Source organism: Pteropus vampyrus, unplaced genomic scaffold, assembly GCF_000151845.1.
Source record: "Pteropus vampyrus isolate Shadow unplaced genomic scaffold, Pvam_2.0 Scaffold203, whole genome shotgun sequence".
NCBI classification, from domain to species: domain Eukaryota; kingdom Metazoa; phylum Chordata; class Mammalia; order Chiroptera; family Pteropodidae; genus Pteropus; species Pteropus vampyrus.
Window position 1 is genome coordinate 908,230 of NW_011888984.1, and position 13,018 is coordinate 921,247.

General features: G+C 46.9%; 2 protein-coding genes across 3 annotated transcripts; one reads left to right on the forward strand and one right to left on the reverse strand.

The window, feature by feature from the left end:
- Positions 1 to 705: 705 nt before the first annotated feature.
- Positions 706 to 3,947, reverse strand: MED29 (mediator complex subunit 29). Its single transcript, XM_011372239.1, has 4 exons — positions 3,685 to 3,947; positions 3,139 to 3,197; positions 2,766 to 2,850; positions 706 to 1,019 (listed from the first exon to the last, which is right to left on the reverse strand). The coding sequence occupies exons 1-4, from the start codon at positions 3,895 to 3,897 to the stop codon at positions 777 to 779; spliced, it is 600 nt and encodes a 199-aa protein (XP_011370541.1). The 5' UTR covers positions 3,898 to 3,947; the 3' UTR covers positions 706 to 776.
- A 190-nt stretch (positions 3,948 to 4,137) lies between these two features.
- PAF1 (PAF1 homolog, Paf1/RNA polymerase II complex component) lies at positions 4,138 to 12,957 on the forward strand. 2 transcript variants are annotated; one of them, XM_011372240.2, is made up of 14 exons: positions 4,140 to 4,468; positions 5,022 to 5,051; positions 9,184 to 9,276; positions 9,612 to 9,733; positions 9,826 to 9,892; positions 9,973 to 10,074; positions 10,157 to 10,262; positions 10,352 to 10,420; positions 10,505 to 10,608; positions 10,699 to 10,815; positions 10,912 to 11,040; positions 12,007 to 12,112; positions 12,222 to 12,312; positions 12,391 to 12,957. In XM_011372240.2, exons 1-14 carry the CDS (start codon positions 4,422 to 4,424, stop codon positions 12,819 to 12,821), a joined length of 1,614 nt encoding a protein of 537 aa, XP_011370542.1. In that variant the 5' UTR covers positions 4,140 to 4,421; the 3' UTR covers positions 12,822 to 12,957. The 2 variants fall into 2 exon arrangements, with proteins under 2 accessions (XP_011370543.1, XP_011370542.1); XM_011372241.2 differs by lacking the exon at positions 5,022 to 5,051 and having other exon boundaries at positions 4,138 to 4,468; positions 12,391 to 12,821.
- Positions 12,958 to 13,018: the final 61 nt, after the last annotated feature.

A 13,018-nucleotide genomic window follows, 5' to 3' on the forward strand; every position in this document is an offset into this window, starting at 1 on the left:
TGCACAATGCCCCCAGTCTGAGTGCTGCTGACGCAGGCCCTGGGTGTGGGTCGGGGCCTGAGCTCCTCCCCGATCAGGCTTGCTGAGGTCAGGGCTTAGACCCCTTCACTTCCCCTTTCTTGGGCCAAGGACACTGCAGGCTGGGCTGAAATGGGAGGTGCTGGGGATCCTGGGCTTGGCTGTAGCTCCTGGAAATGAAGCTCCTTTCCTTGCCCCAGGTAACCCAGGGATCTGGCTCCCAGAATCTGGCCTCCTTCATACTCACAGAGTCCCACTGAGGACTTGGAGGCAGAGGAAAGAAATCAAGAGATGGGAGAGAGATGGTCAGAGACAGGGAGACACAGGACCACAGAGACGCAGACACAGGGATAAAAAGACTGAATAAGAGAGACAACAGACACATGCATCAGAGACACACATAAAGGAACGGCTAGTAAAAGGAGCAGAAACCCCATGCCCAAACTAGGTCAGAATCAAGTACAGATGGAGGGAGAGAGGCCCAGTTAGGGATTTCACAGCCAGGCCAGGTAGTGGAGCACCCCTCTAAGAGGTCATCAACAGGCACAGTTGAAAGTCCACCCTTGTTAGAGAAGAGAGCAGGCAGCCGGCAGAAGACCCCGCCCTGCTCACTTCCTGCAGGCCTCTGCTGCCCCCTGCTGGCCGCAGCCCCGGTGCTAACGGCGGAATAAGACACAGACAAGACTACTTTGAGGCCACTCTTCATTCTCTCCCTGTCCCCCTCCCACACAGCCTGCCCCACTCCCAGCCCTGCCAGCTCACAGGGCACCTCCAGGGCCGGTAGGTGGTGCAGGAGTCTTGCCTGTGACCTTGTTGGCACAGTCCAGCAGAGCGGTGTGAATATCCTTGGCACAGGCAATCTGCGCTTTGATGACTGCCAGGTACTGCGGGTAGGGCAGGCTGTCAGGCTGCACCGCGTCCGGCTTGGTGGCTGTAGGCACCAGTGTTGGAGAGTGCTTGGCACTGTCACAACTCTGTGACAGGCACTCATGTGCCAGGCGCTGTGGACAGGCAGGCAAGGTGCAGCATCAGCTTCACTCTGGGTACTCCCAACCCCACCCCACGGGCCAGCCTGGGATAGCCTGCTTGGCTCTTGGACTTCAAGGGTCTTGGGGCCAGAGCCTGGTCTTGCCAGTCACTTGCTGGGTTCCTCTCTGAGCCTCTTTCCTCCTTCGGAAAATGGGTTTAATAACTACCTCTGCTATCGCATAATGGTGAAAATGGTAAGAACAGTGTGTGAAACATAGGCACAGATCCTGGCCTATCACTTAAGTGCTAATTAATGAATGTTAGCTACTGTGATTATGACTGTCCCAACCCCAGGCCTGGTATTGGCAAGAGGCCTCTCTGATGGCACCTGCTCCCTGTTTTCCTCCTATTTCTCTGGTTGCTCCTTCTAGGTACTTTTTACTCTACCCAAGCCTTAAATGCAGCAATTCCCATGTCCCATCTCCTACTCTAATTCACATGCCCTGTTGGGGCTATCTCAACCCACACGCCACTCACTGATGACAACATATCTGTGTCCCCAGACTCCCCTGATATTCCAGAGCGCTCATACTTTCTCCCCTAAACTGCTCTTCTTCCTGGGTCCCTGTCTCAGGGATAGCCCTACCATTCCAAATAGAGCCCTGGGCCTTATCCTGGAGGCTCCTCTTCCTGCAACTCTTCAGTTAAATGGCCTTTTCACAAAGCCCCACTGTCTCTCCCCCATCTGCCCTTCCGCAATTCCTCAGGACCCTGCCTTGGTAGAACTTGGCCCACTGAATCCTACCATGGCTGTCTTCTTGGCCCCCCGGGCCTCCACTCTTGGCCCCCTTAACCCATCCCTCACTTGGCAGCTAGAGGCGTATTCTTAAAAAAGCAACGGGTCCATGTTCTTCCTTGCCTGAAACCCTAGATGGCTCCCTAGAACCCTCAGGGTACAGTAAAAATTCAACAAGTCCCAATGCCAACTATACCTCAGCCAGACTGAATTTCGTGACATTCCTAAAGGGAACTTAAAGTAGAAGCCGGTCCTTCTGGTCGGAATACCTTTCTACCACTACCAGGCTTCTCAAACTCTGACTTTTCCTTCAAAACCCAGTTCAAGATAATGATGACAATGATGATAGTGCAGGAAACATTTACCATGTGCCTAATAACCATGTTAAGTACTTTACATGCATGATCTTGCTGGGTCTTTCCCCAAAATCCATTTTCTAAAGGAGGAACCCAAGGCCCAGAGGTAGAGGTTGGTGGTCCATCTGAATCCAGAGGCTGTACTCCTTGCCACTTGCCTTCCTCTCAATTCCTGCCCCTCTTCCATTTTTGTTCCTGCCTCAGCTCAGATGTGCTCTCCACCAGTAGTCTTTCCTGAGTCCTTTTCTCCCTACCCCCACCTTGAGCAGGGTCAAGTGCATTTCTCTGGGCTCCCACAACCCCCTGTGCTTCTCCCATTTTAATCCTGACCTCTCTAACTGTGGCTCCCCGCCAGCCCCCAATCCCAGCCCTGACCTCTAAGGCCTGGGCTTCTCCCATCGCAGCTTTGAGCACTCTAAGCCGTCATTGTTTGGGGATGTATGTCATCCCACTGAACTGGAAGCTCTGGGAGAGGCCAAATATCAGGTCAACACTGTTGAAGCACAGGTCTGGCCCACAGGAAGTGCCCCGGGTGTGTGTGTGTGCTGACTGACTGAATGAAGGTTCCTGAAGACCCAAGGACTGAGGGAGGGTTGTGGTCATTGAGTGTCCAGGAGGCCCCTTACCAGACAGAGCTCCAGCTGGTCACAGAGTGCATAGAACTCCTCCAGACACTTGTCAAAGCGCTGTATGGGTCCGTCACTGCTCTTTCTATAGCCCAGGAGAAGGAGGAGACTAAGGAATGGATTTCCGATCTTTGGAACATCAGTGTCTACCCAACCAAGTATTCATCAGGAAACCAGGTCTAGGCCCAGGAGCCCGCAGGCAGGGCCTAGGGGATGGTTAGTAGTATAAGAGGCAAAAGGTGCAAGGCCGGGCGCTAGGGAACCGGGCTTGAAAATAGGAGGAAAGGAGGGTGGGTGGGCAAGGCGTGTCGGATCAGTTTCTAAGACTGGGGTGGGGATAAGACAACATCCTGGGAAACGGGACCACACTCACTGTCCGTTGTCAATGTTAGTGTTCTGAATCAAGTTCTGGGCTGCAACCTTCATCAAAGTCTAGTTAAAAGAAAAAAAAAAAGACGCGAGAGATGGCAAAACAAAAGGGGACACTTTCGGTGGTCTACACTCTTTAAAGATCAGATCAATCTTAAGCCTCTTCACTTGACATCTTCTGTCACTCCAGAGTAACTGCCGCTTCCATTCCCCGTATTTTCCTAGGGGCCCACTCTCTCCCGGGGTTCTCGCCAGTGACCTCCCCGACATACCTCAGCGTCCTCCCTCACTCACCAATCACAAGCAGAATCTCTGTACAAGCCGTTCTTCCCACAGGCTGTAACGATCAGTGCCCGGTTTCTCCCTCCCACTCGAGTTCCGGCCAATCCCAGGCTCAACATCCGCGCTGCTCCCCACAGGACCAAGTCTCACTCCTCTTCCCTGCCTAACGCTCTTCTTGCTTGCTCCCTGCCTAAACAGCCCCTCCGCCCGACCCCTTTATGTCAGAGAACCAAACCCCGCTTGCTTCTTGAAGCTCCCGGCCAATCACCTGAAGACTCTCCTTCAGCTGCGGGATGAGCATCTTATAGCGCTGTACAGGATCGAAGTCCTGTTGCTGTTGCTGCAAAAGTCCGCTCTGGGCAGGCCCCACCAGTTGTGTTGGTGGTTGTGGCTGCTGTTGGGTACCCGGGCCACCAGCCGAACCGGGACCCGACACACCAGCAGCGGAGGAAGGCGCTGAAGCCTGCTGGGACGCAGCCATCTTCTTCACTCAGCGTGTCGGAAGTGCGTCACAAGGCGTCTAGCTGGGTTTCTTTTCAGCGTCTTCGCCTCTAGGCCCCGTTTGCTAGTTAGCTCCGCCCCTCAAACAATTCAGCCAATGGGAGGAAAGAAGGCACTCCACCAACACTAGACTCTCAAATTCTATGTTCCAGCTGAGCTCCTGATTCACCAATCACAAGAGGCTTTTCCTTCGCTCCGCTCCAGACGCTGGCCAATCCGGATGTAGGTTTAATCTGGACTCTATTTTCCAGAAGGCCTCGCGGCCTGAGGCGACCTGTCGGGGCCTCATTATCTTGGCGGCAGTTGGTGGAGCTGCTGCAGAAGAGTTGGCGGCTGCGCAGTTACCTGAGTCTCCGCTGGAACTCTTCTCACCGAGCTAACCCCACCGACAGGGCGCCAACTCGAGCACTGCCTCAGATTTTGTGTCCGCCGAAGTCGGCACGTCCCACCTTGTCTCCCGCGGCTCAGCAAGGACCCAGTCCGGACTGCGGTCGCCTTGTCGCCATGGCGCCCACCATCCAGACCCAAGCCCAGCGGGAGGATGGCCACAGGTAGGCGCCACCGCATGGCTAATACCGTTGTCCTCTAGGTCTGTCCAGGTTTCGGGGAGGCGGGTTGTCGGGCTCGGGTGACTACCTAAAATGTCACTAGTCCCCCAGGTCTGCCGGTGACGTCACGGAGCGCTCAGTTTGACGAAGGGGGGCGGGTTCCTTCAGGGGTGGGGGTGTTGCCCCCTCCTCCCCGCCGTGGAGTTCGGGGATTAAGCTCTTGGAGTCTTTATTCAGAAGGGATTGAGCTCTTATTCCTCCAGCCAAGCGTCTGGAGACCCATTTTTCCAAAAACAATTGAGTACGTGGTTCTTTTTATTAAACACTTCAAGACACCCCCTTCAGAAGGGATTGAACACTTTCTCTAAAAGGAATTGAATACTTGGTTCCCTCCATTAAAGCACTTGGAGCACTCATACCAAATGGATTAATTAGCATTTGTCACCCCGTCCTTATCTCTTTTAAAAGCTTGGAGAAGCCCCCTTCACTCTCCTGTCAGTCTCATCCTTTCCGTCTTTCTACCAATGTCTCTCTCTCTCTCTCTCTTACCCACCAGGCCCAATTCCCACCGGACTCTGCCTGAGAGGTGAGACTCATTATGTTTTCCTAGGATGGGTGGGCCAATGGGGGCTGGGAGCAGAGGTGGGGGGCAGCAGGGGCTGCCCCCCTCAACATATCAGTGCTTTTTTTTTTTTTAATTCCCAAATCCCCACCCTCCTCCAATTTGCCAACCATTAACTTATTCTCTATGACTATGGACTGTTTCTGTTAGTTTTGTTTTGTTATTTTAGATTCCACATGTTAGTGAAATCACGCTTTCTCTACTTCACTTAGCATAATACCCTGTTGGTTCATCCATGTTTTCACAAATAGCAAGATTTCATTCTTCTATTGAATAATATTCCTTTGTGTGTACATATATAAAACGTATACCACATATATGTATATATGACATACACATGCACACATACATATATCACATCTTCTTTATCCATTCATCTATTGATGGACATCCATATTGCTTCCATATCTTGGCTATTACTAGTAATGCTGCAGTGAACATACAGGTGCATATATCTTTTGAATTAGGGTTTTTGTTTTTCTCAGATAAATACCCAGAAGCGAAATTGCTGGATTATATGGCAGCTCCACACTGTTTTTCATATTGGCTGCGCATATAGTTTGCAATCCCACCAGTGGTGTGTGAGGGTTCCCTTTTCTCCACATCATTATCAGTACTTGTTATTTATTCATGATAACCATTCTGACAGGTGCATTTGGTGGTATCTCGTGGTTTTAATTAGCATTTCTTTGATGATCAGTGATATTGAGCATCTTTTCATATGTCTGTTGGCCATCTGTTTGTCCTCTTTGGAGAAATGTCTATTCAGGTCCTCTGCCTGTTTTTAAATTAGATTGGTCTTTTGGTATAAAGGTGTATGAGTTCCTTACATATTTTAGATATCGACTCCTTATGTGTGTATCATTTGTGAATATCTTCTCCCATTCAGTAGGTTGTCTTTTCGTTTTGTTGGTTTCCTTCACAGTGCAAAAACGTTTTAGTTTGATGTAGTCCTATTTATTTTTTCTTCTGTTGCCAGAAAGATATTACTAAGAGCAATGTCAAAGACTTTACTGCCTATGTTTTCTTCTAGTAGTTTATGGTTTCAGGTTTTACATTTAAGCCTTTAATCCATTTTGAGTTTATTTTTGTATACGATTTAAGAAAGTGGTCCAGTTGCATTTTTATTTTGCATGTATCTGTTCAGTTTTCCCAACACCACTTGTTAAAGAGACTGTCTTTACCTATTTGTATAGCCTTGCCTCATTTGTCATAGATTGACTGTCGAAGCAAGGAGTTCTGGGCTTTCTATTCCATCCCATTGATCTATATGTTTTTATTGTCAGTACCACACAGTTTTGATTATTGTGGCTTTATAATATAGTTTGATATCAGGGAGCTTGCTACCTCTCACTTTGTTCTTAAAATTTCTTTGGCTATTCAGGGTCTTTTGTGGTTCTGTATAAGTTTTAGGATTAGTTCTAGTTCTGAGAAGAAGGGATCACACCGAATCTGTAAATTGCTTCAGGTTGTAAGGACATTTTAACAATATTAATCCTTCCAATGCATTAGAAAGATATATCTTCCATTTATTTGCATCTTCTTCACTTTATTTCTTTAATGTCTTATAGTTTTCTGAGTACGGGTCTTTCACTTCTTTGGTTAAGTATTTCATGCTTTTGGATACAACTGTAAATGGGACTGTTTTCTTAATTTCTCCTTTTAATCATCCATTATTGGTGTATAGAAATGCAACAGATTTCTGTATATTGATCTGTATCCTGCAACTTTACTAAATTCATTTATTAGTTCTAAACGTTTTTCGGCAGATTCTTTTGGGTTTTCTATATAGAGATCGTGTCATCTGCGAATAATGAGTTTTACTTCTCTGGATGTTTTATTTTTTATTAATTAGATCAATTATATTAATTATATTGTACTATATCATTTACTTAGTCTGATTGATGTGGCTGGACTTCTGATACTGTGGTGAATAGAAATAGTGATAGTGGGCATTCTTTTCTTGTTCCTGATCTTAAAGGAAAAACTTTCAGCTTTTCACCATTGAGTATGATATTAGCTGTGGGTTTGTCATATATAGCCTTTATTATGTTGAGGTATATTTCTTCTGTACCCACTGTTGAGTTTTCATCATAAAAGGATGTTGAATTTTATCATATATTTTCTCTGCATCTATTGAGATGATCATATGGTTTTTATCCTTTGTTTTGTTCATGTGATGTGTCACGTTGATTTACGGATGTTGAACCATCCTTGCATCTCTGGTGTATAATCCTTTTAATGTATTGTTGAATCCAGTTTGCTAATATTTTGTTAAGAATTTTTGCACCTACATTAATTGGGGATATTAGCTTGTAATTTTTTTTTTTTTTTTGTAATTTGTCTGGTTTTGGTATCAAGGCTTCATAGAATGAGTTTAGAAACATTCCTTCTTCAATTTTTTGAAATAGTTTAAGAGGTATAGGTATTATTTCTTTGAATGTTTGGTGGAATTTACCTGTGAAGCCATCTGGTCCTGGACTTCTGTTGGGAATGTTTTGATAACTGCTTGTTTCATTGCTAGTAATTGGTCTGTTTAGATTTTCTATTCTGGTTCAGTCTTGGGAAGGTCATATATGTCTAGAAATTTATCTATTTCTTCTAGGTTGTTGAATTTGTCAACATGTAATTGTAGTTTTTTTTTTTTTAATGATTCTTTGTATTTCTGTAGTGTTGGTTGTACTTTCATTTGATTTTTATTTGGGCTTTTTTTCTAGATTAGTTTGGCTAAAGTTTTGTCAATTTTGTTTTTTCAAAGAACCAGCTTAGTTTTATTGATCTTTTGTTGTTTTAAAAATTTCTATTTTACTTATTTGTGCTCTAATCTTAACCATTTTCTTCTGCTTGAGTTTTGTTCTAGTTCCTTTAGGTGTACAGTTAGATTATTTGGGGTTTTTCTTATTTCTTGAGGTAGGCCTATATAGCTAGCTATGAACTTCCCTCTTAGACCTGTTTTTGCTGCATCCCCTAAATTTTGAAAAGTTATATTTTCATTTTTCTTTCAGATAGTTTTTAATTCCTGTTTGAGTTCCTCTATTAGTAGCATGTTGTTTAGTCTTCACATATATTTTTTTCCAGTTTTCTTCTGGTAGTTTGTTTCTAGTTTTATGCCATTGTGGTTGGAACAGATGCTTGATATTTCAGTCTTCTTGAATTTGAGGCTTGTTTAGTGGCCAAGTATGTTATCTAGTCTGGAGAATGTCCCATGTGTACCTGAAAAAAAAAAAATGTGTATTCTGCAGCTTTTGGGTGAAGTGTTCTGTAAGCATTAAGTCGATCTGGTCTAATGTGACATTTAAGGCCATTATTTCACTATAATTTTCTACCTGGATGAACTTATCCATTGATGTGAATGGGGTATTAAAGTTCCTTAGTATCATTGTATTACTATGGATTTCTCCCTTTATGTCCATTAATATTTGCTTTATATATTTAGGTGCTCCTATGTTAGGTGCATAGCTACTATAGTTGCCATGTTCGCTTCTTAGACTTACCCCTTTATAATTATGTAATGTCCTTTTTTGCTTTTTTACACTTTTCCTTTTAAAGTCTATTTTATCTGACATGAATATTGCTACTCCACCTTTCTTTTTATTTCTAGTTGTGTGGAATATCTTTCCAAAGCTTTACTTTCAGTCTATGTGTCTTTAGATTTGAAGTTTCTTATAAGCAGCATATAGATAGGTCATGCTTTTTAATCCATTCTGCTACCCTGTGTATTTTTATTGGGGCATTTAATCCATTTACATTTAAAATAATTATTGAAAAGTATGTACTTACTGCCATTTTGTTCATTGTTTTTATAGTTCTGTTCTTCTCTTGTGGTTAGCTGGTTTTCTTTAGTATTTTGTTGGGGTCTCTTTCTTTTTATTCTTTATCTTTTAGAGATTTATGGATATCAATAGCAGTCTATATTAAGTGATAGGCATTTAAATACTAATATATAAGGACTACATTTTTACTCCCCCCTCCATATTTTGTTATTGTTATGTTTTAGTTCTTCTGTTATGTATCTCCTATTTATTGTAGTTCGATTTTGAAATTTTTTTCTCTTGACCTTTGTAGTAGCTTTTTAAATGAGCCATTGTGTTCCCAGGTCTGGAGTGGTCTGCCGAGTCAAGTACTGCAATAGCCTCCCTGACATCCCCTTCGACCCAAAGTTTATCACCTACCCCTTTGACCAGAACAGGTGAGACTAAGATCAGGGATGGGAAACAGCTCACTTGGAGTGTGAGCTCCTTGAGGACAAGGGCTGTTTGTCTTGTTGACTGTTCTCTCCTCAGGACCTAGAACAGTACCTAGCACACACTGTAGTTGTAGGTACCTGATAAATGTTTGCTGAGCGAGCAGCGTCCAGGTCTCTTTCCACTGGAGCCAGCCTTCTAACTCCAGTGGGGTGGTGGGGTGGGAGGAGGGGTACTCCACTCTGAGTTCCTCCCTGAAGAAATTTAGCCTCTGTGAAGCAGGGTTGTAAGGGGAACAGCTGGAATCAGGAGACCATCATGGGCACGTGTTCTCACCCAGGTTTGTCCAGTACAAAGCAACTTCCTTGGAAAAACAGCATAAACATGACCTCCTGACTGAGCCAGACCTGGGGGTCACCATCGACCTCATCAATCCTGACACCTACCGCATTGACCCCAATGGTATGTAGGGAGATAGGGCGGGCCTGCTTTAGGTCAGCAAAGGCCACACCTGGGCCTCCCTCACGGCTATCTTGCCCTTGCTCTCCCTTTAGTGCTCCTAGATCCGGCTGATGAGAAGCTTCTGGAAGAGGAGATTCAGGCCCCCACTAGCTCCAAGAGGTGAGGGGGTGCTGAGTGGGGGACTGACTCCAATGGGAGGAGGGCAGTGGGGTCCTGCAATGCCTGATCGTCCACCCCAGATCTCAGCAGCATGCGAAGGTGGTGCCATGGATGCGGAAGACTGAGTACATCTCCACTGAGTTCAACCGTTATGGTATCTCCAATGAAAAGCCTGAGGTCAAGTAAGTCATGGTGGGTAGGGAGGGAAGGTGGAAACTTCAGGTGTGTCCAGTGGCCCCTGAAAGCCTTTCTCTTCATCCCTAGGATCGGGGTTTCTGTGAAACAGCAGTTCACTGAGGAAGAAATATACAAAGACAGGGATAGCCAGATCACAGCCATTGAGAAGACTTTCGAGGATGCCCAGAAATCGGTAACTGAGGGACTGGGATGGGGGAGCAGACAAAAGGGTGGCTCCAGAGCTCTTCGTCTTCCTTCCCACCCTGTTTTTGCCTCCGCCAGATCTCCCAGCATTACAGCAAGCCCCGAGTGACACCAGTAGAAGTCATGCCTGTTTTCCCAGACTTTAAGGTAAGATCTGGGACAGGAGGCAGAGGGGGATAGCCTGCCATCTCTGCCCGTCTCAGTCTAATGCCAGTGCCCTCCATCCCCCAGATGTGGATCAATCCATGCGCTCAGGTAATCTTTGACTCAGACCCAGCCCCCAAGGATACAAGTGGTGCAGCTGCATTGGAGATGATGTCTCAGGCCATGATTAGGTAAGTGGCCCTGCTGTCTACCTTGACCTGCTCCTTTGCCCTTTGCCCTTTGCCCTCACTAATCACTGCTCCTCCTGTTCCCCCAACCAGGGGCATGATGGATGAGGAAGGGAACCAGTTTGTGGCCTACTTCCTGCCTGTGGAAGAGACTCTGAAGAAACGAAAGCGGGACCAGGAGGAGGAGATGGACTATGCACCAGATGATGTGTGCGTGGGTTGGGGTTAGGTTTTAGGGATTGAGAAGTGTGTCTCCCTTTCTCTCAGGGAAGAAATGGGGCTAACCCTGTCCCCCCTCCTCCTCAGGTATGACTATAAGATTGCTCGGGAATACAACTGGAATGTGAAGAACAAGGCCAGCAAGGGCTACGAGGAAAACTACTTCTTCATCTTCCGAGAGGGTGATGGTGTTTACTACAATGAGCTGGAAACCAGGTACTCGGCACACTCCTATTTCAGATGAGCCTGGGCCTCTGCTTTAGGGTCAAGACCCTAGTATGCCATCTTGGAGGTCATCTGTACCTAAGGATTTGTCACATGCATTTGTTAAGCAAGAGCAGCAGAAGCCTGCTTATGCATGTGGGCTTGACATGGTTCTAACATAAGAACCCAGAGAGAAAATCATGTAATGCTGGAGATATTCAGAGCTTTTGTGTAGGGTACATAGCCAACATTCCTGATATTAAGAGGCTTCATGTGGAAGTAAACATAGCAAAAGTGTGTGTGTGGCGGGGGCGGGTTACACATAAAACTAGAGTATTTTAAACAGAACTCTGGATACCCATGTTCAAACGTATGACCCCCAAAACTTCTCTGATGGCTACAAGTTTACTGTTGGCTGGGAACTTTCGTATAAGGGTTGGGGGGCAAAAGCATGATCTTGAATTTCTGTTTAAAGCAGAGATTACAAATTCTGATCCCTGTAAGCCAGGCAAGAAATGTAAAAAGCAGCACAGTGGGCTAGTGGGGTCTAGGCAACCAAGAGCTCTGGGCAACCTGCGAGGGACACCACAACCCGGTCCAGCAAAGGGCTCCAACCTGTTGCTGACATGCTGTGAGAGGCAGAAAGGCCCAGTGGGACAAGAATCGTATTTTCTAAAAGCCAGAAATCTAGAAACTGTTTTTAAGTGTTTGTTAGTAATTCACATTAAAATCTACGTGTTATTACACACACTTTCATAAAGTATAGGGCACCAATCTGGTATTTTGGGAGCTGTCATCCTTCCCTTCCCCTCCCCTGCCTCACACCAGAGTTGTCTCCTTTCTTCCATTTGTATTTATTCTAGCCTGTTCTGGGCTGAGCATTGGTGAGGAAGTTAAGAACCAAGTCAGATGAGATTTCCTACCCCTGGGTTTTTTACTGCATCTTCCACACTTCTCCCCCAAACTTGCCCACTTCAGGGTCCGCCTGAGTAAGCGCCGGGCCAAGGCTGGGGTTCAGTCGGGTACCAATGCCTTGCTTGTGGTCAAACACCGGGACATGAACGAGAAGGAATTAGAAGCCCAGGTAACAAGCTCCAGTGGCCCGGGGCACCCATGGGGAGTGTGGTGGTGGGTAAGGGGGTCAGACGCCTGAGAGAATACCCTCCCTTTCCCCTCAACCCTGCTGCTTCCAGGAGGCACGGAAGGCCCAGCTGGAGAACCACGAACCCGAGGAGGAAGAGGAAGAAGAGATGGAGACAGAAGAGAAAGAAGCTGGGGGCTCAGGTAAAGCTAAACAGACCAAACGCTGGGAGCCCTGGGAGGGTGCGGAACTGGGTCTCACTTCTTCCTGTTCCCTCACAGATGAGGAGCGAGAGAAGGGCAGCAGCAGTGAGAAAGAAGGCAGCGAGGATGAACGCTCAGGCAGCGAGAGTGAACGGGAGGAGGGTGACAGGGATGAGGCGAGTGACAAGAGTGTTAGCGGCGAGGACGAGAGCAGTGAGGATGAGGCCCGGGCCGCCCGGGACAAAGAGGAGATCTTCGGCAGTGATGCGGATTCAGAGGATGCTGACTCTGATGATGAGGACAGAGGACGGGCCCACGGCAGTGACAATGATTCAGAGAGCGGCAGTGATGGGGGTGGCCAGCGGAGCCCCAGCCCCAGCCTCAGCCGCAGTCCCAGCCCCAGCCGCAGCGCCAGCCCCTTTCCCAGTGGCAGTGAGCACTCGGCCCAGGAGGATGGCAGCGAAGCCGCAGCTTCCGATTCCAGTGAAGCTGACAGTGACAGTGACTGAGTCCCAGGGCCTCAGGGCTGGTGCAGACATGGTGATTATGTGCAGGAAGGCACTTTTCCAGTGGTCTATTTGTAAGCCTTTCACTCCCGTCCTCTAAACCTTTGCTGTTAATAAAGCTAGCTTTTCTGTTTCCCTCCCCGGGTCTTAATGGTCTTGTTCTGCCTACACCTCCCTCTCCCACCCCATCCCTCACCCCA

Bases quoted from the DNA above. Each gene is read 5' to 3' on its own strand.
- PAF1 (XM_011372240.2), top strand. From the start codon at position 4,422: ATGGCGCCCACCATCCAGACCCAAGCCCAGCGGGAGGATGGCCACAG. The intron at 10,263-10,351 runs GTAACTGAGGGA...TGCCTCCGCCAG, and splicing joins TCGAGGATGCCCAGAAATCG to ATCTCCCAGCATTACAGCAA. The intron at 12,313-12,390 runs GTAAAGCTAAAC...GTTCCCTCACAG, and splicing joins GAAAGAAGCTGGGGGCTCAG to ATGAGGAGCGAGAGAAGGGC.
- MED29 (XM_011372239.1), bottom strand. From the start codon at position 3,897: ATGGCTGCGTCCCAGCAGGCTTCAGCGCCTTCCTCCGCTGCTGGTGTG. The intron at 3,198-3,684 runs GTGATTGGCCGG...TCTTTTAACTAG, and splicing joins AGCTGAAGGAGAGTCTTCAG to ACTTTGATGAAGGTTGCAGC. The intron at 2,851-3,138 runs GTGAGTGTGGTC...CCTGGGCTATAG, and splicing joins ACTAACATTGACAACGGACA to AAAGAGCAGTGACGGACCCA.